Here is a 26,024-nt window from a genome sequence, read left to right as displayed (position 1 = left end):
ATATAATATGGTAGGACAAGATTTCAAAGTTTAAAATGTTACAGTACATACAGTTTTAGTAAAATTGCATTTGAAGTTTCAGAGCGTAAAATACAGACATTCAAAATTCCCCCCCCCCCACCCCCCCAATGCCAAATGACAGTTGAGTCATACTCAACCTGGGTAAACTGCAGAGTTATCATAGTTCTCAACTGTCCCGGGAGAAACTGGAAAGAACTGCAGATGACAGAGAGAACCTAATTGTCCAAGTGTAGAGAATGCAAAGTTTTACAGAGTATAAAATTGTATACATCTGTCTACTTACTGCATAGTTTACCCCATAGTGTATTTTAGTAATACACTAATACCATAAGAGGAAGAGAATTAGGCACTAACCAGTCCCACTGCATAATTTTATGACAGGATCAAGTATAATGGATTGTCTTTAACACTAAATAGAAGTATCATGGCTGGATAGAATGGTACTTTTACTAAAAAAGACAATGTAACATTTTGTTTCCTTTCTGAATAGGGAAATAAACAGAGACATATTGAAACACATCAATAAAACAGTTTATTCAAGTACTGCAATTGAGAACCCAAGATCATAAAGACAAAACATACAGCACATCTTTGAAACATCAGAAGAGTTTAAAACAGTCTAAGTGTCCCGAGCAACCTGCCCAAACAAACTGCTTCCACAGTCCTACAAACTCTTATTTATATTAAAAAAAAAAAAAAAAAAAAAAAAAGGGGGATAGCCTAACCATTCAATTGGAGTTAATCCATTCACATCCCCATCCTGTCTTAAAATTACAGAAACTGCCTCGGAGCTGAGGCATTTTAGGCCCAGCCCCTCAGAGAGGAAACAAAGAAAATAGACTGTATGAGCCCTTGTGTGTCTAGACAGCCATTGGCAATTAAAATCTTAGTGCTAGCATTTACCAGGGAAGTGTGGTATAACTAAACCTGTAATGTAATTCCAGTAGCCAGCACTGTAAAATTTGTAGTTAAATTTCTACTAAGCTACAAATAGTGACTCCCAGAAACTACAGTCACTACTAAATCACCATGCCCCACCAGCTTAGGCAAGCAGCATCCTTTTTTTTTCCTGCAACTAACGTACACTTCAACAATGGCAAATGCTAAAACACTTTAGCTACATTATATATAGCTTTCATTTACACAGAGCATCACAACTCCTCAGAAGATACAAGGCTGTTTGCATGTTTTGAGAGAGAAAACAAAAACAACCTTGAATAGCAGCTTATTGAGAACCTGGTTTTGAAATATCTGACCAAAAGGAGGTTTTTAAATGCAGTCCAAGATGAACGGACTAGAGACTGGCAGAAGTTAAGATGTCATGTAAGCAGACTGGAAGAGCTGAAAAGATGAGTCAAAAAATAAAAAGCAGTTTTCTGCATCCAGTGTGTACCAATTAGGGCTATAAGACAGAACAGCTCAGCCAGAGCCAATTTAGTAATGGATGCATGAGAGAGAGAGTATGCTCATATGCATAGCTGGAAAGGGGGTGGGGTTTTGGTGATTGGAAGGCTTGAAGTAACCACAGCTAACTCATTGAAAAGCAGAACATGGATTTGATATCGAGGTCTGCATCATAAAATACATACTTCCAATCAAGCACTTGAATATTCCTAAATTTTTTTTTTTTTTTTTTTAAACTCAAGGCCAAATTAATCTGCCTAAAATTTGATACTCAATATACCCCCTTACCAGCCTGATCCACACAAAAACAGACAGAAAATAAAACACAAATTGTTGCCTATTAAGCATGATTTCACCCTGCTGTCCAGTGGGTGCAAGATTGTTTTCCATCACCAGGTAGAGCAGCATTAATTAAAAGACTTGAAAAATGTTATCTAGAGGTAGTCACCAAAAATGTTTACTGAGCAGATGTGAAGGAGGTGCAAACTTGAGGAATCTCTTTAGTATGAAACAGACATGAAAGGCAGTCCTTGTTTCCATACAGCAGCAGTTTGGTACAGGAACACAAGTTATTCAGCATGCTCCCTCAATGAACACACTATCGAACAGCCTGCAGCTCTGCACATAACCTTACAGGGACCACTAACAAAACAACCCACATTTACTAGAAAATACCATTCTTGAATTATAAGGCCTATCAACAGCATTTGGAAATTTCTACCTTTTGTTTAAGCAAGCAACCCAAAAAAAAAAAAAAAACCCCCACACAGGTTCATTACATGAAACCCATGTCAGTGTGTCAGCACGCAAACAGCACACTACACATATGGAAACTTTGGTTGGGGGTGGGAAGTCAAAACAAAGCAAAACACCCCCCTACAAAAAAAAAAAAAAAACCCTACTAGCCATAGGAGAAGACAAAACCCATCTAAAGCAAGAGTCCTCTACAGTAAGATGCTAATGTTTTTTATAAAGAGACCTTTAAAAATTTCATTCAACTGAACATTTTCCAGTGACACTCCTAATAAAGTCAAACTAAAAAAAAAAAAAAAAAAAAAAAAATCACAAAATTTCAGTTATTAGACCATTTTCTACCCATTTAAAGCTTTTCTCTGGTTTTTCTGAAGTAATGAACAATGTATTCCATTTCACACTGCAAGATGCCAAATAAAGTTACTGACACTGCCATCCATAGCTCAACTGAATCGAGTGTTAACTTTATTACACAAGTTTGAAATGACAATCAGCATGCTCTACTGATCCTTAGGAGTAGGGAAATCGCAGAAAATGTAAGACATGTGGCACTCTTAAACTGCAAAATGGGGACAGGTGTTTAAGTGCAGAACTTGATTTAATTCTAAACACTTCTACTTTAATTGCAAAGGTAAAGAAGCCAGTTCTGCAGCCATAACTTGATATTTTATCTTTACAGCATTTACTTCTGCTGGCGTCACACTTTAATCTGGCCAACACAGAAACCTTGCTTCCTTTTCAAAGTCTGTCATAGGGTTAAATATTTATACACAGAAACCATCCTTTGAAAAAAAGAAGAAAAAAAAACAAAAACAAAAAACAAGTTTTGTCTCCTTCACTATTCCATAACCTGAGTAAATTCAGCACAGACACAAAAAGGAAGGGGGTTGGGAGTTTGAGCAGAATTTCCACTATAGAGGAAATGGTCCCTCACAGAAGTATCTACTTCAGTGCAGCAGTCACTTTTTTGGGGTGTTGCTTTATAAAATGCCAGTATTACAGATGACCACATAAATGCACTAAACAAAATCAGAAAGGAAAATTATGCACATGTTGGTTTAAGACACTGAAATATATTAGGAGTAGGAGCAGTAGAGCTAACCAACCACACACACACACACTGCATGCAGGGCAACTAGACTGAACCCATCCACACAGCATTTAAAAGTATTTGTCCAAAGATCTTAAAATTTATTTTAAAAAAGTCACTAAGCTTTAGACAAAATAAAATCTGTGCAGTTCAGGTCATAACATCTCCCAAACCTTCCCCACCACCATTTTCCAATTATTGCAGTCAGTTTCCTCCAAAAATGGTAAATGCAGTCATGAAGCCAGACAGAAGGAAGTCTTTGACCAAACTATGGAGGTCAACACATTTAACATTCATTTATGAATAAAAGCAAAACTACTATAACAGGCACGAGACTAACAAGTTTTGCACCTAACCCACACACAAAAAAAAAAAAAAAATCATTAAAATCCAAAAAAAAACTTGTAGGTTATGTAGTCACCTTTGTCCAGTATAAAATGTAAATGCCTAAAACCCATAATGAACTGTAAAATAAAATAGTTGCCAGTTTGTAGTGTCTTTCTCTCTCTAAATATAACAAGTTTTTCCAGTGCTGTAGCAAATAGCAGGTGGCATAAATGCAGAGGGTGCCATGTTGAGTGGAGCACCAGATTTAAAAAAAAAAAAAAAAAAAGGGGAGGGGGGGTGACAGTTTCAGAGTAGGGGACAATCTAGTTTCAGTCCAGATCAATGACAGGAAGTCAGTACGTTTAGTCATGAGGTAGTTCGGTTGCGACGCCTTTACTGTTCTTCCTCTTCTGAAGATTCCTGGGATCCCTGTTCTTCCTCTTCTCCCTTCTCCTAGAAGAAAATAAGAGCAAGTAAGATTTCAATGCCCTACACCGGAACACATTCTATTCCATACATAAGGTGTAACAACTAGTGTCAACCTTACATAAATACACAAGGCGTGTTTTTAAAAATTTAAAAAGAGACCACTTTAGAAAGGTTAATTTAAACACATACCATGCTGCCATGTTTCTTGCTACAATAATCAGATGTTAGTTTTCCACAAAATTCTCAAGTTACTAGTAAGAAACAAATTAAATTAAGCAGCAAAAAACATCTTCTAGACATTCTTATAGGAGGTTAACATGAAACTACACGACAGTGCACCTGCTGTGTCATGTCATTTTTCTTTAACCAACACACCTACATTAGGTGGATCCACAATTCATATCTTGTACTTGGTTAAGCATATTTGAATTTCAACACCATTAAACTGTACAAATCTACTGTGTGTGCTTAATGGCATCACAATCTTGGGGTTAAAAACTCACTGGCAGCATCATTTACACTGCTCCATAGAGGTATGGTTATTTTCTTAAACAATGCAGTATCAAATATTTCTGGCAGATGGTATCTCAAAACAGAAGTGCTATGCATAAGTGGGGGGGGGGGGGGGGGGGGTGGCAGAGACTTTGGCAAGAAGATCAATGATTTAAGAGATATGGAAGTTTGGGGTTGGGGAAAGGACATAAGCCAGACTGGGAGCCCAGGATTTTGATTAACAATACTTTATTCGATACACAAAGTGAGAACACACCCCTAGGGCCCTATGATTTCCGCGATGCAAAAAAAACAGATGGAATCACCAGTTAAAAATTGATTTTTAGATTTAAAATCGGAATGTGTAGAATTTAAATACTGAAGGGGTAACTGTTAAACTTCCCAATATATTAAACAATTGAATAATCTGTAGTTCTATCATTCAGATACTATTTTCTAGTTTGATGTTTTTCAAGTGAACACAATTCTTTGTAGAAATTCAGTCGTGCCTCTGTGTGTGTGTTTCCTGTACGTTTTCTCGTTAAAAGGCATGCAAATTATAATATTAGATTAGACACCCTACCTTTTACCATAGCAGATCAGTTTAAATACCTAGGGGTAAATATCACAAGTAAACATAAAGCTCTCTATCAACAAAATTTTGCCGTCTGTATGGAAAAAATTAAGCAAGACTTGCATAGATGGTCAACCCTTCATCTCACTCTAGCCAGAAGAATTAACATTAAGATGAATATCCTTCCTAAACTTCTCTATTTCAAAACATTCCAATATATATCAATAAATCGTTTTTTAAACAGTTAGATTCAACAATAACCTCATTCATTTGGAACTCAAAACACCCACGTATCCGAAGAGCGACCCTACAAAGACCTCAGGCCAGAAGGTGGCATGGCTTTACCTAATTTTCAGTTTTATTACTGGGCAGCAAACATACAAGCCATAAAAACCTGGACACAAATAAATGACATACACAGGCTTGGTCCGCAATAGAAGTAAAATCCTGTAGTACTTCTTTATATTCCTGCTCTGCTCTCCAATAAATGAAAGTTATCGCAAATATACTAATAACCCAATTGTGCTTTACTCACTCAGAATATGGAACCAAATTAGAAAGCATTTTTAAGATGGAAAATCTTTTATCAGTGGCACCTCTGCAAGAGAACCACCTCTTTCAACCCTTCGCAAGTATATCCAGTTTTTAATACCTGGAAAAGTTTAGGGATTAAAATGCTCAGAGATCTTTATTAGACAACATATTTACATCTTTTGAACAATTACGTTCAAAATTCAACCTCCCAGCTACACATTTCTTTTACTATCTTCAAATTAGAAATTTTGTTAAACAGAAATTGCCCGATTTCCCCCACCTTGCACCCTCCACAATGCTGGAAAAAATACTGCTCACTTTCGAGGAAATAAACACTATTTCCGCAATATATAAAATCTTATTAGAGTCCCTACCTTTCAAAAGATCCAAGAGGACATTGGGAAGAAGATCTCTTAATCAATATATCAGAAAAGGAGTGGAAGGTAGCAAAGCAGAGAATTCACTCGAGTTCTATATGCGCAAAGCATAGAATTATTCAACTAAAAATTATATATCGAGCCCATCTGTCTTGCTTAAAACTGTCCAAAATGTTTCCAGGGCAGGATCCAACCTGCGAACGCTGCAACCAAGCTCCTGCCTCACTGGGTCACATGTTTTGGGCCTGCACCAAACTAACATCATTTTGGACCAAAATTTTTAAGTGCCTCTCAGACAGCCTTGGTATCGCAATCCCTCCTAACCCATTAACAGCTGTGTTCGGTGTTCTTCCAGATGGACTTGAATTGGAGAAGGACAAGCAAACTGTGATTGCATTCACTACACTTTTGGCACGCAGACTTATTTTGTTAAATTGGAAGAATCCTAATTCTCCTCTTATAAGTCAGTGGGAAACTGATGTTTTATATTATTTGAAATTGGAAAAAATCAATCTTCAGTTAGAGGATCTGTACAAAATTTATTCAAAACTTGGCAGGATTTAATCAATATTATTTTAGAATAAGAGAATTAACTATTATTGCATTTAACTCCCTTCTCCATCTCTTATTTATATAGATATTTACTTCTCCCCTTCTTTTGTTTAATGTTGCCTTATTAAAAAGCCTTAAGCAATTTTCCTTTAGCTAAACTCTCCTTCTCAGGGGTGGGGTTTGATTAGTCTTCAAATTTGTTGGGTTATAAATTGATCTGTTTGTATGGAATGATTACAATGAAAATTAATAAAATAAAAATATAAATAAATAAATGACCGAAATTAGTATATTGTACATCCCACAAGATTCGATAAATTAAACATGATCGAGTTACGTTCAAAAGTGAAATATAAACAATAGGTGTAATAGAAAGGAAATACATTATTTTTAAATGAAAAAAAAAAAAGGCATGCAAATTAGCTAACTGCACGAGACAGAAATGTCAAAGCGAGCAGTATCAGATACTCTTAACCATGTCGAAAAAAAACTAAAACACACAAGCTTAACTGACAAATTGAGGGCACAATAACCCAGAGACTTGTACAAATCTGGACAACAACTTTTCTGCAAGTTTTACCAGCACACCATAGACTGGACATGAAGATACTTGCAGTGACCACGTCAAATCTAAAACCCATCTCAAAAACAAGGAGAAATTAAGATCAAAAAGTGTTCCCTTTCAGGTAACAATAGAGGAAACAACAAAAAATTATCAGATGCAAGACACCAATTTGTGGAGGACTTTGTGGTCGTACGAGTCAAACATACCCCTCGAAAAAATTAAGATGCGTCTTCGTCAACTCATCTGCCCCATGTCTTTGAACATATAAATGCCATTCTTCGAAACGATTTTTGTGGCAAGAAAATAAATATATGGTGTAGTTGATGAACCCACTGATAGCAGAGAGCACAGCGTTCTCAACATAGTGATAGGTGAGTAAACATTTGGCTGTATGGCAATTCTTTTATGCTGGCAGTTCTAATTGTACATGAAATTATATTTAACTGGTATTAACAGTCTTTCCTGTAGAAAAATGTTATTAGTGAACAGCACTGGTGGTTAATGGGTTCCTTTTTAAAAATGAACAGCAATGTTTCGGGATTTAATAAATCTTTTGCCTTGTGGTGATGAGGCACACAAGGTCCACATTTGACTCTTCCGTTTTAAACTCTGCCTCTACAAACCTGGGCAGAAGAGCAGGCATCTCCTCGGATGCAACAAGCCCTTAAAAGCAGGTCACTCTTTTTTTCTAAAAATGAAGTTCACCTTCATGTCAGAAGGATGCCTCAAATTAGTAACAGCTCTTACAATTCCGGAGGGCATTCACTGTCCCATAGCAGTCTCAGCATCATGGAGGATCTGGGCTCCTACCTGATGAATGGAACTGCAAAATAAGGCTCAGTTGTGCTAGTGTGCCGTTTCATTAAAAGGAATGTAAAGTGACATTTAATTATTGCTTGTTTTTGTTGTAGCTGTTTTTCTTAGTTTATATATAAAAAAAAAAAAAAAAAAACTGAATTTGTGAAAAAATAAAACTGATTCCATGGGGCCCTACACAACACACAACCTGTGTTTTTCCTGGAAGAAATTAACTATTCTTTATAAAATGTTTGTCTGTATACTAGAGAGATATGAATGTGGTGAGCTCTGGTTTCCACAGAATACCATCTACATACTAGAGAAAACACCTCAAAAAACCCTGGGCAAAGGGAACACATACTCCATAGGGACAAATTTACACCTTTATCAGTTACATCTCAAATAGAAAAAAACAGAACATTTTCATAACTGCATTAAGATGGGTAATAAAGCTCTAAAACTAATTGAACAAGCAATAACCTGAATTAAAACTCAATTTGAGATTAAACATTTCCACACTTCACTCTAAGTGTGCTTTCTAAAGCTGCCCATTCTGTCAGCCAGTACACTCTGATCAACTTTGAAACAGGAGGGCTCAATAACAAGATGACTCAGTTCAGAATCCAGCTCCAGTGATCCAATCATTAATAATAATAATAATAAAAAGTAAACCTTCAAGAGCCAAGTCAGGCAAACACAACAGAATATAGTTTTATTCAGGTAATTTTGGGGTCTTATTTGACCAATGATAGAAGCGAGCACCTGAAATTATTCAGACCCTTTAACATTTTATTATGCTTCAGCTGTATTCTAAAATTGCTTAAAATCATTTTTGCCCCACTCAATACCTCAGAAGGACAGGATTTTAAGATTTATTTATTTATTTTATTTACAAATTTATTAAAAGTAAAAAAACTGAAATACCGCACTACTGCAAAGTAAACAGACCCTTTGTTATGACCCTTGGAATTTGGCTAAGGTGCCTCTGATTGTATTGATCATTGATGATTCCACGCCTTATTTGGAGCCCACCTGTGGTCAGTTCAATTGATTGCACATGATTAGGACAGACACCTATCTACAGAAGGTTCTACAACTGACAATGTGTAGACCAAGCCACGAGGAAGTCTTTCCTGCAAAGCTTAGAGACAGGATTGTGTTTCCGCAGCATTGAAGATCACCAAGAGTACAGCAGCCTCCATAATTCCTAACTGGAAAATGTTTGGAACAACCACGACTGCCCAGCCAAAAAACTGAGCAATCAAAAGGAGAAGGGACTTGGTAAGAGAGCTAACTAAGAACTGGTTGTCTTTCTGGCCAAGCTCCAGGGAACCCATATGGAGATGGGAGAAGCTTCCAAAAGGACATGTACCACTGCAGTACTCCACTAATCTGGACTGAATGGTACAGTGGCCAAATGACACATGAATGCCCACTCATTTTGCCCACCTAAAAGGACTCAAGACTATGAGAAACAAGACTTCCTGGCCTAATGAACTCAAAATCGAACCATTTGGCTTCAATTCTAAGCAGCAAATCTGGAAACTAGGTGCCCCTCATCACCTGTGAAATACTTCTCCACTGTTGAACTCTGGTGGTGGCAGCATCATGCTGGGAGTTGTTTAGTGGCAAGGATGAGGAAAACTAGATATGGTTGAGGGAAACTGGGTAGAGCAAAAGTCCACATATATCCTTAACAAAAACCTGTTGCAGAGGGCTCTGGTCCATTGACTAGGCAAAGGCTCACTTTCCAATAGGTGAATTAAAAATTGCACAAAGCTGGGACATAAAATGTGGCAAGTGAAGGGGTCTGAATACTTTTGTAAAGTAGTGGTCTCCAACTGCGGTCCTGGAGCATTACTGTGGCTACAGGATTTTATTCCAGTTCTTTTACGGATATGTTTTTGCTGCTATTTAACTGTTGCCTTAATTTTAATGGACTTGCTATTTAAGACATAGACCCCTTAATTTTTCCTTAATTAGAAGCCAAACAGATAAAAAGTAAGCCAACAAATGACCATCAATCTGTAATGATGTTCTTAGAATGAAAGTACCAACAAGCTATAGAATAACAGATTTAAATTAACAAAAACTGACTGAGAAGAAATAAGCTAAGAAACTGGATGGAGTTTGAGGCCCCAACTTAGCTTAACCTCTGTCGACTCACTATGTCTCATTTGCGTTTGGTGCTGTTTAATGACAAAACTGCAACAGAAGATTGAATCCAAAACCCATACTACACACCCCAAACCACACCCTAGAACCAAAGTAGTGCTCCAGGAGTGGAGTAGGAGACCCCTGTTCTAAAGCCACTGTAGGTATTAATCCAAAATATGTGTTGTCAAAAACTCCTACAGTTACATTTCAGAATTTCATCATGGTTCTGACCTCACACTAACAACTGAGGAAATTAATTTAGCATTCTCCAGGAGCACACTTTGGCTTAATACAAAAAAAAAATTACAGAAGGGTACTGTGAATACTATCAAATGTGTTAAATATATTAAGATTTTGCAATAGACCGCATTACTTAAGTTTTGGCAGTTAAGTCACATCCTTGCATTCCAACCTCATTTAAAGCGTAAAGAAGTGCAAAGACAATGTACCATTACCAAACCGTACACAACTGTATAGATTTGTATAGTTGGATGTAATGACATGTGTATTACTTTGCAGTGGGGCCTTCTACTCGATTTCATGGAGGCCAAATTCTCATGGAACAAACACTCTTTGGTTAGACCCTTCTGGAACAGACACACACTCATTCATTCCAGGGCACAGACTCACATCAAACACAGGTCAAGTCTACACAAGATAAAAGTAATGGTGAAGGTAGAGCTAGGCGGTATACCGGTTCATACCGAAAAACCGTTTATTTTTTTTTTATGATATGGATTTTTCTTATTCCGCAACACCGGTTTAAATTGCCTAAACGACGTTCGGAACGTGGCGCAGCGGGAAACTGTTGAAGTGGGGACCTTTTTCACTGCTACACCGCTAAACACAGATTTGTTGCACTAGGGCTCTTTTTCACTGCTACACCACCAAATAGTGGGCGGTAGCATAGGTATGCCGCGCGGTGAAAATGGACAGAGAGCCTGGAGATACTTTAGTTTTTAAAAGGTCAGATGTGTAAATACTGTTTCTATACTACTGGATAATACTGCAAGCCAAGTTGTACTTGTTTTTGTACTTGCTAGTGTATGTTTTGCTTATATTCATTCTGCGATGTGCTATCGACTCGTTCAGAGATGGGCGCAACTCTGAATGGATGGCATAATTAAACATGTATAACGAAGATATTTTTAAAGTTCTGAACACTCAGTCGGCTAAGTTAATAACTAGTTTTAATTTCACAAAGACGTTTATCGTGTGGTGATTGGTAATTATCGTGCGGTTTTGGTAGAGAGAAGGAATATCATGAAGTGAATGGATTCTGTGCGGTGATTGCTGCAGGCGCCTGCTCTTAGATAGATAGATAGATAGAAGTGCGGAGGAAGTCAGTTTAAGAAGCGTAGTGGATTAACGACTGGGTCGGGGAACACTTAACACAAAGTATTTTATGTGCTGCATTAACTTGTGACGGGGTTTGAGAAAAATCTAGTAAATTAAACATTGATTTTAGGATGAAGTTTAGTTTACAACATTCTACTTTAATTATAAAATAAACTGAGAATAAAGTGGAAATGTCGACTTTAATCTTGACAGTCAACATGTCGAATTTATTCTCGACATATAGTTTGTTTTATTCTTCCGTGTCCATATTTTTTTTCTTCACAGTGGCCCTAATGCGCTTCCATAGGGCTATACCACAAACAGCATTATAAATGCAAGTTGCAGTTTTTATTATTTATGTATATTGCTTAGCTTGAAGCAAGGTTCATATTAATGCAGTTTGCCTAAATGATGGTACAGTTGGTAAGATGTCATCACCAAGATTGGACTTATTTTATTTTAATTTGGTGAATACTGTGTAATGCACCTGGGCTTGAAGTCTTGAAGTAATGGTGCAACTATCAATAATACTATTATGTATTTTATTATTAATTAGTTTAAATATTATGCAGTTTAATGATGGTAAAATTGTTTAAAAAGTCACTTTAACGTGTCAGTGGACAGAGATTGTGAACATTAACAGAAAGTGTAGTTGGTTTACAAAAATATTTACTATTTATTCCTTTTCTAAGACGTGTTCAGTGCAATCCAACTTTTTGACAAACACCTCTGGATATTTTACTAAGTCTAAATGCCTCTTTGGATGGTTGAAAATATGTTGTCAAAATTCATAGTTTAAGCTTTTGCAAAATTTGTTCAATTAAAGGTTCTATATTTTGACTGCATCTGTCATGCAATGTGATTCCTTCTCTTTAGTGCCACCCCCTTGAAAACTATCACTTTATGGGGCCATGCAAACCTGGATTAATACTTGTGTGCACATTAAAATGTCTTTTTGTACGATGTACAATTCTCATAACAGTCTAATAGGTTATTCTTAGCCAGTCTACTGCAGTAACTGCAGTGGAAAATGTGGTTAACATCCACTCATGCATGGGGAAAAAAATACTGTCTAATACCGTGAAACCTGCAGAATTTAGAAAAAATACCGTGATATAGAATTTGGTCATACCGCCCACCTCTAGGTGAAGTATTAGCAAATCTTTTATATAATAAATAAAAAACATATAAATAGACTACCTTATCTTACCATGTGCATGTACTAAAATGTATCTGGTGGTGTCTGAACAAAAACCAACATCCTGTTTAAAACAGATGCTAAACTTGCATATACCAACAAAATTAGGAATATTTTCATTTATACAAATTATCATTTGTGATTTTTGCTGCTGTGAAAATTTATGCTTGTATCAGTATATGGAGAGAGAAGTTGGATACCATCACTTACTGAAGGGCAATATGTAAATGGACAAGTAAAATTAAATTCAAAATTTCAAACTCTGTTGTATAATGTTTTAAATCTTTGTTTACATTTGCTGCATCTTTAAGACTACTTCTGTAAAAATCAAATTGAGGATGAATCCGTTAATTCAGAATTCTGGCAAAACAGCCTTAAACGATAAAACTGCTACTACTTATATTACTTCTTAGCTAACTTGCAGGTTTCAAGTATATATTACAGGCTAAAGCTGTTAAAGCAAAAACCAATTAAAAAATGCTAAGGTTTGCTTAGAATAAACAGTAATTGAATGACTATATAGAATGACTGGTCCAACTGAATAAATTATATACACAATTTGAACAAGACAGCTTACACAATTTAATCCTTCTCAAATGTAGGCTTCTACAATCTCACCCCACCCCATTATCTCAGTGATTAAGCATTTTGATTAACTTAGATCAAAGGGACCCGCTTCATGCTTCAAAATGAATGAAATAATATAGAAACGAACATATGGAGTACCACTTTTGTAGAAAAGCTGAGCCGAGACAGAAAATAGATGGATAGGTAAATGGACAAGAGTAGCCATATCCATTACATTCACATGAATGTAATGCCTTCATTCCTTTACTGGGGCTACATGTGGTGGTAATGGATTGAAAGGGATTAAAATTTGTGATCTTACTCATTCAGATGTGTCACTCAAGTTAGAACTACAACTCCTCCTCCTAACAGGTCATTTGCCACATCACCCTCACAAATATAAATCATGTATTTTTATTTCTGCAAAAATTCAGAATGGGTAACGAATACAGTAATCCCTCCTCCATCCGCGGGGGTTGCGTTCCAGAGCACCCGCGAAATAAGAAATCCTGCGAAGTAGAAACCATATGTTTATATGGTTATTTTTATATTGTCATGCTTGGGTCACAGATTTGCGCAGAACACAGGAGGTTGTAGAGAGACAGGAACGTTATTCAAACACTGCAAACAAACATTTGTCTCTTTTTCAAAAGTTTAAAACTGTGCTCCATGACAAGACAGAGACGACAGTTCTGTCTCACAGTTAAAGAATGCAAACATATCTTCCTCTTCAAAGGAGTACGTGTCAGGAGCAGATCATGTCACAGAGATGGACAGAGACAAAAGCAAACAAATCAATAGGGCTGTTTGCCTTTTAAGTATGCGAAGCACCCGGCACAAAGCTGTTGAAGGCGGCAGCTCACACCCCCTCCGTCAGGAGCAGACAAAGAGAGAGAGAGTTTGTTTTTCAAGCAAAAATCAATACGTGCCCTTCGAGCTTTTAAGTATGCGAAGCTCCGTGCAGCATGTCCTTCAGGAAGCAGCTGCACACAGAAGGTAGCAACGTCCCTATCGTCTAGGTGTGCGAACAGCCCCCCTGCTTACACCCCCCTACATCAGCGCAAGAGAGAGAGAGAGAGAAAGTTGGGTAGCTTCTCAGCCATCTGCCAATAGCGTCCCTTGTATGAAATCAACTGGGCAAACCAACTGAGGAAGCATGTACCAGAAATTAAAAGACCCATTGTCCGCAGAAACCCGCGAAGCAGCGAAAATTCCGAGATATATATTTAAATATGCTTACATATAAAATCCGCGATGGAGTGAAGCCGCGAAAGGCGAAGCGCGATATAGCGAGGGATCACTGTATGCACAGAAAGCTTTCGTTTTTCCTGACAGCACAAAGTCTATTAGTCCTTAAAAGAAAAAAATCCATTGATACGGGAATATGTTTTGGGAATAGTATTTTGCTCCACATTTTAGGTATTCTTGAACATTATTGGAAACACCATGTTAGTGAGCCAAATGTGGCTTACACTGAAGCACAAGTAGTCTTGAAACAGTGGCAGGACTACAATTAAAAAAAAAGTCTATATTCAGATGCTTCTCATTCACTATGTAAAGGAGAAAAGAAATAGTGTAGTTATTTACATAAATTTGAGTGTGCCAATTCAGCAAAATCTTACTGCAGGGAAAAACATGGAACTAGAAAGCAGAGCTACAGTGTTGATTAAACCCATTGTTGTTCCATTAGATTCTTAGCAAAGAACTATATGCACTAGGTACCATGAACAAAAATCAAGCATATAACAAATAAGAATAGAAACACAAATGAGACCATCAAAGGGTTACTTTCAGTTCTAGCAAGCAAAGTTGCAACCTAGCATGATACAATATGGTATTACAAAAATTACCTACAAAATGCTGGTAGATCAGAATGTCTAAATGGTTCTTAATTGTTATACTGGCATCAAAAATGGTTTCTCCAGCTGTGCTGCTAACTACTACACCACTAAGGTCACCCCGACATGTTCCTTGTAAAACTCAAATTAAAGCATTAGTAAACTGTTAAATAGAAAGATTGTATGGAGAAGGCAAAACCCAGCAGACTTAACAAAACCTTTGCAGCAAAAGTACATTCCAAATGAGGATTTCAACTTGCCTAATCAGAAAAATTACTTTCAGAACAAGTAAACATGCTTCTGCTTTAATCTTGAGTTAACGGACCCTGAAAACAAATCACAAATCTGAACACCATAATGTACATTCACAGATGCTTACACCAGCTAATGCAACATTCCAGTGTAATATAATAGTTCTTATTCCAGAGGTTTTGTTTTACATTTGGGCACACATGAAATGTTTTCGCATTTACAATCTCATTGACACTCACATGCCAAGCTGCCCTGGGGGGATGGGTTTAAGCTTGGGGTTAGATAAATTCAGAGTCATTCTGCTATGTATCCACCATTAAATAGTAAGTGAGGCATTAGTTCTTTACATGTATAAGGAAGCCCATATACAAGTACCCAAGATTACTGGGGTAAACTATAGCCTTCTACAAGAAACACCAGTTGTGGATACTAACCAACATTTTGTTAAATCATATTCCTTTATTGCCATAATACCCTGGTAATTTTCCACCCTTAAAATTGCACACAAATATCCTAAACACCAAAAACTGTTTTCCTGGAGAACTCCATGAATCTGATAAGCAGAGGTAAATTCTCCCATGTAGCAACCAAGTGCCGAGGAGAAATAAATACTTACTGCTTTTTTAGGTCTTCCTCTTGGTTTTCCTTCTGTAGCACCTGCAGACTTCTGAAATTAAAAGAAAAAAAAAAAAAAAAAAAATCTGTTCAGTCTATGTAAACAAATGTGGTGCAACTTTTTAAAGGACAAAAAAAAAAAAAACCAAAAAAACTACATTAGCCTAAATATCCGAATATTTTTCATTTAAATTGCATTCTTATATCCAGCTCAGTTACTTCTTTTAGTGGCAATTACCAAGAACATTGCAGTATCTGCCTCGTTGCATGATTTGAACCATTTTGCACCACTGTACTAGTTGCTTTGTAAAAGAGTTTACTGGTACATTTTATTATAATCATACTACATAGAAGGTGTTCCACTGTTTTTGCTCTGCAAAATACAACTTTAACCATATTCAAAATGTTGAATAAGTCAAGACAGGCAAAGTTAATTAAGGATTACCATGTATTCCAGAATTGTTAATGATAAACAGCAATTAAGGAAAGGCTACCACTAGATGGAGCTATTCTGCAGACTCTGCAAAGCACAACTAGGCAGATGGCACAAAAGTCTCAAGTTTGGAGGCTGATTAACTCTGTAATGGACAGCCGGTATAGGCAGCACGTCAAATCCCAGCTGCCACCTGTTAATAGAGCAGCTGCCAGAATTGCTCCCTCCCTAAAAGAAGGGTTACTCTTGATGCTATAGCAACTAGCCACACAAAGACAGAAAGCCCAAATACACTTTTACAATAGATTAACCTAATAGCATGCAGCTGCTGTGAAAGCTTACAGTGCAAAATGAGGAAAGACACCCCAGGAACAGATTCTATGCATACAGCATTTACAGTATCATTATAACCCCTTAAGTGGTAGAGCTCTAAAGCCTTTCAACAAATGGAAACATATTGTCCATTTAAAAAAAAAAAAACACACCACACACACAAACAGCCAGGAAATCTGCATTTTTGTTTAGCATCCTTGATGCCAGTTCTGTTTAAAGGTTTAGTAAAATTTACAAAACATTGGAAGGATTTACCTGCTACACAAGCAGCCAGGTATTGGAGCATTTAACTAAATTTACTCATTACTACAAAAACACTAGTTCTATTGAACATACTTACTCTGCTCTTGGAGGTGCTTTTGTTTTTACTGCCCTTTGGTCTTCCCCGGGGTCTTTTGGCAGTTGGGGCGCCGCTGGGTTCTTGTTGCTGAAGAATGTTGGAAAAAAAATTAAAAACAGACTATGCCACAGGTAACAAAATGAAATATGGGATGTAATAAAATATTATAAGAAACCAATCAAAGACTGCTTTCAAGGAGCTCTGAACGGTTAATAGAATAATGACAATTCAAATCTGAAGCCAAAGTCAACCACACAACCAAAACAATCCATTCTTGCTACTCAGGCCTATAGTCCCACAGAAGGCGATTACAAAGTTCAATGAGAAATAGGTCAATTGTAACTGCCAGTGTTATATATAGGCAGTGAACTTTGCCTTGTAATAAATGTATACACAAAACTGTACACAAAAAAAAAGTGCTCACTATGTAGTGAATCTCCACATTAAATGCTTACTAGTTTGTTTTTTTCATCTTTTATTGATTTTATTGAAAACATTCCATACAATCGAGTCAAAACCACCTTCTTTCAGCTGCTCCCGTTAGGGGTTGCCACAGCGGATCATCTTCTTCCATATCTTTGTCATCTGCATCTTGCTCTGTTACATCCATCACCTGCATGTCCTCTCTCACCACATCCATAAACCTTTGCTTACGCCTTCCTCTTTTCCTCTTCCCTGGCAGCTCTATCCTTAGCATCGTTCTCCCAATATACCCAGCATCTCTCCTCTGCACATGTCCAAACCAACATAATCTCGCCTCTCTAGTCTCCCAACTGTAACTTGAGCTGACCCTCTAATGTACTCGTTTCTAATCCTATCCATCCTCGTCACACCCAGTGCAAATCTTTACATCTTTATCTCTTACCTCCAGCTTTCTGGTCGGTGCCACCGTCTCCAACCCATATAACACAGCTGGTCTCACTACCGTCCTGTAGACCTTCCCTTTCACTCTTGCTGATACTTGTCTGTCACAAATTAATCCTGACACTCTTCTCCACCCATTCCACCCTGCCTGAACTCTTTTTCACCTCTCTTCCACAATCCCCATTACTCTGTACTGTTGATCAAGTATTTAAACTCCTCCAACTTCACCAACTCTACTCCCTGCATCCTCACCATTCCACTGACCTCCATCTCATTTACACACATGTATTCTGTCTTGTTCCTACTGACCTTCATTCCTCTCCTCTCTAGAGCATATCTCCACCTCTCCAGGGTCTCCTCAACCTGCTCCCTAGTATCGCTACAGATCACAATGTCATCAGCAAACAGTCCACAGGGACTCCTGTCTAATCTCGTCTGTCAACCTGTCCATCACCATTGCAAATAAGAAAGGGCTCAGAGCCGATCCCTGATGTAACCTCACCACTGTCACACTTCCCTCGTACATATACTGTACAACTCTTACGTACTTTTCTGCTACTCCCGACTTCCTCATACAATACCACCGCTCCTCTCGAGGCACCCTGTCATATGCTTTCTCCAGGTCCACAAAGACGCAATGCAACTCCTTCTGGCCTTCTGTAAACTTCTCCATCAACATCAAAACCTAACAAAACGAAATTCAAATCAACCCCCAAATGCTAACTAGTTCAAGTGAACCGTCGCACATCCGAGTATGCTTAAAAAATCTGTTCATATATGCCAGGAACAATGTACAATTACACAGGTATTCAAGGATTTACAACATCCATTTTCAAACTGGTTCATCCACATTTCATCCTTCAATTCACTCCTTGCAAAAAAAATTTCATGTAGTATTGCATTTGAGCAAAACATTCCAGCCTGCTTAGATTCTGTTCACCGATACTAACATTTTTATACTATGGATAATGCACTGGAACATTAAAACCCCTAGCAAAAGCACACAGTGCCTTCTTTCATTTAAAGAGGCTACCATATTTTTACAGCCTCACCAACCCCACTCTGTGGTAGGCTCACTGCACCCTCTTATGGGTGGCAGGAATGTCTACAAATCAAAACAGGCTTTAAAGACAATAGTGACATGGCCAGACGAGGAGCATCATCACTGCAGATTATGGTTGTTCAAAGCAATCCTTTTCATAGAAAACAAAGGCAAACACAGCCATTTCCTTTTTGAAAGTCGTACAATTCCAATGCTACAATGTACACTAAAACCAAAAGTAGTAGCCTACCCTTAAATTTAGTGACTTATTTGTGCTCAGTTTCCCAGATTTGCCTAGGCTTGCCAAACATGAAACATTTTATTACCATCGGTTTTATGAAGTTCTAATATTCATTTCTAAACATATAAGCATTTAGTTTCCAGATCTATACTCAACAAAAATAGTTGTACACATTTTTCAAAAACCAACCAACTTAAAAAAAATTAAAAAAAAAAAAAAACCAACAGCAAGCCACCCAAGTATTTAAAAAAAAAAGGATCTACTTCCAAGAATGGTTACAGCCAACTGACAAAAATGTGGACATACCATTTTCCTCAAAAACATTGCTAGAAACCAATGAAAAAAAATGGTTTACTTATACAGTAAATTCTTAAGAATACATTGTAAATGCCAGTCAAGACATATATTGTGTTTAAAAAGGACACAGGTCAGGAAAATGCACCTGCTTTTTCACTGTTGTACCCATCACTCTTGAACTGTACTCTGCATGCAAGTCAGCAGCAGAGAGGCTTCATTTTAAAATGCTAGTCTACCATGTTAGTGTCATAAGGCATGTACAGTACTTCAAGATTTTACTGGAGATTTGTCTGATGAACAAATTAGGCATACCATGTATGAAAGTACAATTAAGCAATATTAGAACATTCTCAATGTCATTATACAAAACAAACTACAGCTTTCAGATAAGTTCAGTCCACTGCAACTATTGTCCTGGCAGCATCTTAAAAGAATGTGCAATGCAAACAGAAGAAACGTAGAGCCATTGAGGAAAGAAACCACTGTCATCATTGCTCTACCTGCACTACCTTGACAGTTGGAATTAACCGGAATAGTGAGTGACACCACTATGCAGTTTTAACCGTTTCAAGTTTCATTTAAAAAAAAAAAAATAATAATTAAAACCAGACATGCAGGTTTAACTAGATTGTTTTTATAAAGTAAATGCATGTAGAAACAGTTATGTTGCAGTGAGATTACAAAAAAAAAAAAAAAAAATTACACCCATCAACTCAGAAAATTCATGCATACCCACCTGAATGAACAAAGTTAACACCCTAAAAATATCCACCATACTACAGTCTGCAAAGCCACTTGTAATACTTGGTACAGTGTTTACAACCAGGCTAGATGCAAGTTTTTTTGTGTTTTTTTTTTTTTTTTAACTTAAATAAAGTATGTGGTACACATTCATGGTGGAACCAACTCTATTTGTAGTGTGGCTAAGCAAAAGTGGAAGATGTAAAATAAAGCTGTTTTTCTGCTTAAAATTAACTTCCATAACTATGTTTACAGTGGTAGCACAATGACAAAATGAATACTATCAGGGTCTCTTGGATGCCATTTCTTGGTTTCAAATCCAATGCCTTGTCACTGTGTAAGGTTTACAAATTCTCCCACATGGCTACAGGCATTTTCTTCCCACACCCTTTAGAGATATTAAGTGGACTGGCCATTTCAAACAGATGTTGTAGGAGTATATGCCCTGTGATGTATTGCCACCCCATCCAGGGTAGTGTCAGACCAATGCTGTATACCACTCTCCTGCATGGAGGTAAGCAAGCTTATAAATACTGTGTAGTTAAACTATGTACACAACAAAAAAAAACAGATGCCCATGTCTCAATTTAAGGATTGAGAAAATAGCCCACACTATACTTCCATTACTAATTACACTTACCAGTTTCAATATACAGGTACTCGTCGACATACGACCTATGCAAGTTACGACTGTTCGACTTACGACGCGTTTGACTGTTTCCCCCGCCAGCTGTTGGCAGCGCCAGTTTCCCGCACTCTCAAGTCTCGCTATGCAGCAGTAAAAATATACGCAGCAGTGTTGCCCCACGTGTGTTTGTGTCTTGTTGTTTTGGCAATTTGATAATAATATAACCCTAACATATAACCCTATAATATTAACACTAATAGCAGCTTTCTACTCAAAACGGCAAACTTGAGAAGCTGCCAGCATCAAACCCAGAAGCTCTTGATTGGGCAGTTCTTAGGATTGCACTACGCAAGCAGTCGCATCAACTGCTTACCGCAACCTGCTTTCTTTTTTCTTCTTGAATAAAAGCGCACTTGTTCTGTTATACTTGTACTTGTGAAAGTGTTTATTTGATATTTGGACTTCAGGCTTCACACCAGTCATTCTCAGTCACACACACCACTCACATCCACAGTTATCCCAGTCTCGTTCGTGCACAAGTTTTATATACAATCATCACATTCAAATGTTAACAGTTCCCACACACAACTGCTGACTCCCAATCAAGAGCTTCTGGGTTCGATGCTAGCAGCTTCTCGAGTTTACCGCTTTGAGTAGAGAGCTGCTGTTATTGTTAATATTATACAATAAAAACATACATTTGATTTACGTCTGTAACAACCATTGTAAATTTATAGTGCTTGTTAAAGTTAGTGTTCACGCTCGCCCCGATCTGACACTGCTCTTTTCAAATAAAGACGCGCTATAACAGAGGTGAACTCAGATCAGAGAAAACAGAAGCCCTCCCCGCAAGAAATGTCGACTCACAGTGTATGAATGGTGTATGGAAGAAGTGTGTTAAGCGTTATGTAAATACTTTTGCTGGATTTAACAGTGAACAAGAACTTGATGAGATTCGTGAAGAAATAGTGAAACTGTCAAAAGACCTTTAATTGGAATGTGAAATGGAAGATGTCGAGGAGTTGCTAGACCGGGAATCAGGTGAACTTATGAATGAAGAGCTGATAGAATTGGAAGAAGAAAGAGTGGCGGAAGAAGAAACGAGAATTGGAGTAAGACGAAGAGGAGGAGGTGCCACAAACAATGTTCACCACAAAGGGATTGTCAGAAGATTTATCTCTACTGAATAAACTCCTCGCTCATTTTGAAAAAATGGACCCAAATATTGAACGATTTGCGAGGATTGAACGGATGGCACGCAACACATTTCGTCCTTATTGCGAAATTTATGAAGAGAAAAAAAAAAAACAAACAATTCAGACGAAGCTCACTATGTTTATGAAAAGAGCAACTCCTCCCATCACCCCGTCCGCAGCCTCGCCTGATCTGATGAAGGCGATATCGACAACCCGCAGCCAAGCACCAGTGGTGCCAGGAATTAAATGTACAGTACAGTATTTCTTGTTTTGTACGTTTTCCACATATTAAACAAATTGTACTGTAGTATGCTGTGTTTGTCTTAGAAAGTAAGAAAATGTTGATAAAATATTACTTTAAGATGATTACAATATTATTACCCAGTCTAATATTCTTACCTTAAATTAACATAGGCCGACTTACGTCCAGATCGACTTACAACCAGTCAGTCGGAACCAATCGCGGTCGTAAGTCGACAAGTACCTGTATAAGAAATTGAACCATCTCTAAAATGTCTAAATCAAGCAGAATTTGATTATGAAATAGACATCTCTTTGGATAAATTATAATCTTGTAACCTGGATTGTCTGTGTAGGGTTTCATACTGATAAAAGTTGGAAAAATCAACACAAGCAAGGATATACCTGTCGAAAGTGATAAATTTAAAAAGTGGACTTCGATATAGCATCGAATAATAAAACACTCCAATGAAATAACCGTGAGGTTGATCTATAATATAGAAATTACGAACCGTGAAAAAAAATACAAGCACGTAAAGACAAAAAAAAGGACCGCACGGCGATACTTTTCCCGCGCCAACAATTGCACGTTAAATAGGGTTGTGTGGCGCGACAGGACAAAGCGCATGCGCACGTGATTATCGGTCTATCCAGAAGTCAAACTCACCTCAGTGGTCTTTGCTTCAGGTTGCTTGCGCGGTCGGCCTCTGCCTCGCTTCTCAGCTCCATCTTTATCCTTCGAAGATAGGGACTGGTTCCCCTTCGCACCTGAATCGCTCATCTTCTGTCTTGTACTGTTGGGAGAAGATAAAAGAAAAATCACAATATATTCCAGAACAACAAACTTGAACTAAAACTGAACCGGATACCCCATTACGTTTGATTGTGGTTTACCGATTTCTTTCGACACTTATTTAAAGCTTCACTGCGTGGTGTGTCTTTTACGGAACTGTGCATTTAAGCGATTCGGTCACGCGTGCACACCGTATAAATTACTCAGAATTAGGTAGAAGGGAAGTACACGGTAAAGCGGCGTGGTATTTATAAAAAAAAAATTTCTGCGACGGCGCAAACACAATGTAGAGCACGTGGCGTTAGATCCCACGCGCGAAACATATGCAATAGAAACAGCTAGGTCATGGGAAGCGTGTAGCCAAGGTAAAACGCATCGATATTGTAGGCTTGACAACAAACCAGAAATAACATGAACATACCGCACAAAAAGGAACTCGCTTTACAAACACACAGTACCTTCGAAGCACGCGTAACTTCTGGCATACCTGAGCCAGCTATGAAGTACTAAAGGCTTGGTAAGGCTAAAAAAAAAAATTCACTTAACATCATGGCGAATTTAAATGGCGCGTCGGTACCGAAAGGCAACATCGGAACTGCTGCCAGAATTCTAACCCAAGGAAGATCAACCTGCAAACAGTTGTTTTGTACGCCAGGAACCTGCGCCATACGCGCGCGCACACACACATACATTTGCGTTTACAGTTATGGAAAGCCAGTGAACGCTGCAGGAAAACAAATTACAGCAAGCCCGTATTATAATATAAACACGAAATGCGTTCGAACTTTAACAGTCTGCACAGCCCAAATTAAAAATATATAGCATTCAAATAGGTGGGAAAGAGTGAAGCAGCCCGCGATATAAGCAAATACGTCAACAGCTCCCACCCTCCACAACAAATATTATTTACTTTAAATAATCGTGTAGCATCGTAGCTCACGATCATCCCAAACCCTTGTCCTGATAATGGAGGTACCATCGGAACCAAGATACCAGCAACCCGCTTATTAATAAAGTTGTCGTAGTCATTTTCATACAATGACAATGGAAACCAAAATCCACAGTCCAAAAATAAAACGGCGATCGGTAGGAACGTTCCGAAATTGTGACGCCTCGATAGATTTATTCGGCGGCCGCGACTCCCGTATCTTTCTTCATAAACATACGAGCTCTTTAACTCGGAGACCGCCATAATCAAGTCCCTCGGAAAGGAATACAAGGGAAAAGGGGCTCCCTCGATTGTCTTTCTGTCGCACCGACAGTTCCGCGTACACACACACACACTAGTGTACGCTTATCCGCGCAAACCACGCAGCTGCAAAGCGCACCGCACATCCTGCGAAAAAGCCAACCACGCAAGGTCAATGGAAACGCCATGAAAATTAAAACCACAACTGCCGTGGGTGGCAACTAGGGATGAAGCATGTGCAGGATGAGAACAAAATGCCTTCAAAAATGACGAAGCTCGAGGTGTATAGGGCTTGCACAGGACGTCACGCGAGCAAAAAAATACACATACATAGAAAGGAGAGACGTGCATTTGCATATTTATATATGCATTTTGGTAATATTGCGGCAAACCTAAATTAATACGAAAATAGGTAGGAAAAAAATATATACCAGGAGCAAGGCCGGCTTCAGCGCGCGCGCGCCCGACCTGCCGGCCTCCAGCGCCGCGCACGCACGCACTCCCTCCCTCTTTACCCTGGAACATTGAAACGCGCGCACTCGATCCCACTCGCACAGCGGCAGAATTCCGGTTATGTCGCCTGTCCTTCATTGTAATGCCATGCGAGTAAAATACAAACAAACAAAGGAGCATTAGGATAAAAGTAAAAACCAAGGCCATACTGTAAACTCCAGTGAATCTCCCCCGTTATCCGAAGGTCAGTTCACCCGATTTGAAACCTTTGATTACAACCGCTGCAGATATAAGCAGGGAAAATCATGCACGCTAACCCTGCCCTTTAAATAATTATAAAAAATCCAACGAAAGTGTGTGAAACATAGATTGAGACGAGTATTAAAATAAAGAAAAAAACCAACAAAAAATTCACCCCAGTAAGTCCTGGACCGGATCCAATAGGGTCTAAAAATAGCTAGCACTACTTCGAATGAAATAAAAGCGACAGCCAGAGGGAGGTTTAGAGCAATTTAAGGAGGTGCCCTCCCGGGGAATATAATTGCGAATGGGCGGAGTTATGCCAAATGAGGATGATGGGCTGGAACTATTTTAAAGCAAGATATAAATGAAAATGGTTTAAAATAAACTCTGACAGACGGTCACTGTAATATTTCGTGTTCTTTGTTTTTTTTGACGTATGTACTTGGGGTTTTAAATCCAATCGTACTTGAAGCTCTAGCATCTTATTTTCACTTCTTTTCCTTTTGGTGTATTGCAAAAATTAAAGCTTCCTTTAGTTCCCGCCTTATCTGAAGTGGGAGTTTCGAGATAAGGAATGACTTTAAACGTATTCCTTCCCTCGTTGGAAACTGGTTTGTCCCATCCGTAATTTGATTCTTTTTTAAACAGAAATCCAAATGTGGCACTTAATTGTGGCCAACGGTTTTCTGTTGTCTTGGTTACTAGGACCCAATGCTTTGTGTTGGTTAATTCTTGCGCCAAAGTAACAACAGTTACTGTATGTGTTTTTATTTATGGTGGGAAATAAAGCGCAGTGAACCAAACTTTTTGAAGCACGTGTTCGGTAAACTGGAAGACTCGTTTAGTACTCTAGTAGCTACACAGCTGCACTCTATGTGAGAGCTGGTAAGCAAGAGGTGGGAGTTTTAGTTTGTATCAACATCACAATGGCAAGATAAAACAAATCAAAATATTACTTCTCTTTTACTTTTAACAGTGAAAAAAAAGCTGTTTTTAGCATTTTCCTTTTGAAACACCAGCGATACAAATTGAAGTGAATTGTCCGCTTGTTTCTGCGTTACACAAAAACATTCCCTGTTAATAAACTCGGTCTGAAAGATGATTGGCTTT

The 26,024-nt window shown here is 38.1% G+C and overlaps 1 protein-coding gene across 4 annotated transcripts; it reads right to left on the bottom strand.

The window, feature by feature from the left end:
* Positions 1 to 530: 530 nt before the first annotated feature.
* On the bottom strand, positions 531 to 25,193 carry hmga1b (high mobility group AT-hook 1b). 4 transcript variants are annotated; one of them, XM_028796994.2, is made up of 5 exons: positions 25,087 to 25,193; positions 22,904 to 23,030; positions 16,988 to 17,074; positions 15,883 to 15,933; positions 531 to 4,048 (listed from the first exon to the last, which is right to left on the bottom strand). In XM_028796994.2, exons 2-5 carry the CDS (start codon positions 23,015 to 23,017, stop codon positions 3,989 to 3,991), a joined length of 312 nt encoding a protein of 103 aa, XP_028652827.1. In that variant the 5' UTR covers positions 23,018 to 23,030; positions 25,087 to 25,193; the 3' UTR covers positions 531 to 3,988. The 4 variants fall into 4 exon arrangements, with proteins under 4 accessions (XP_028652827.1, XP_028652829.1, XP_028652826.1 ...); XM_028796996.2 differs by lacking the exon at positions 25,087 to 25,193 and adding an exon at positions 24,650 to 24,734; XM_028796993.2 differs by lacking the exon at positions 25,087 to 25,193 and adding an exon at positions 24,196 to 24,558.
* Positions 25,194 to 26,024: the final 831 nt, after the last annotated feature.

This window comes from Erpetoichthys calabaricus, chromosome 3 (genome assembly GCF_900747795.2).
Source record: "Erpetoichthys calabaricus chromosome 3, fErpCal1.3, whole genome shotgun sequence".
Taxonomy (NCBI): Eukaryota; Metazoa; Chordata; class Cladistia; order Polypteriformes; family Polypteridae; genus Erpetoichthys; species Erpetoichthys calabaricus.
Note: the sequence above shows the minus strand (reverse complement) of the source record. Positions and strands in the feature narration are given on the sequence as shown.

Excerpts from the sequence above, each read along its gene's own strand:
- hmga1b (XM_028796993.2), bottom strand. The coding sequence starts at position 24,221 with ATGGCGGTCTCCGAGTTAAAGAGCTC. Across the intron at positions 23,031-24,195 it reads GTCTCCGAGTTAAAGAGCTC|TACAAGACAGAAGATGAGCG; the intron begins GTATGTTTATGA and ends TTCTCCCAACAG. Across the intron at positions 4,049-15,882 it reads GAGGAAGACCTAAAAAAGCA|GAGAAGGGAGAAGAGGAAGA; the intron begins GTAAGTATTTAT and ends ATTTTCTTCTAG.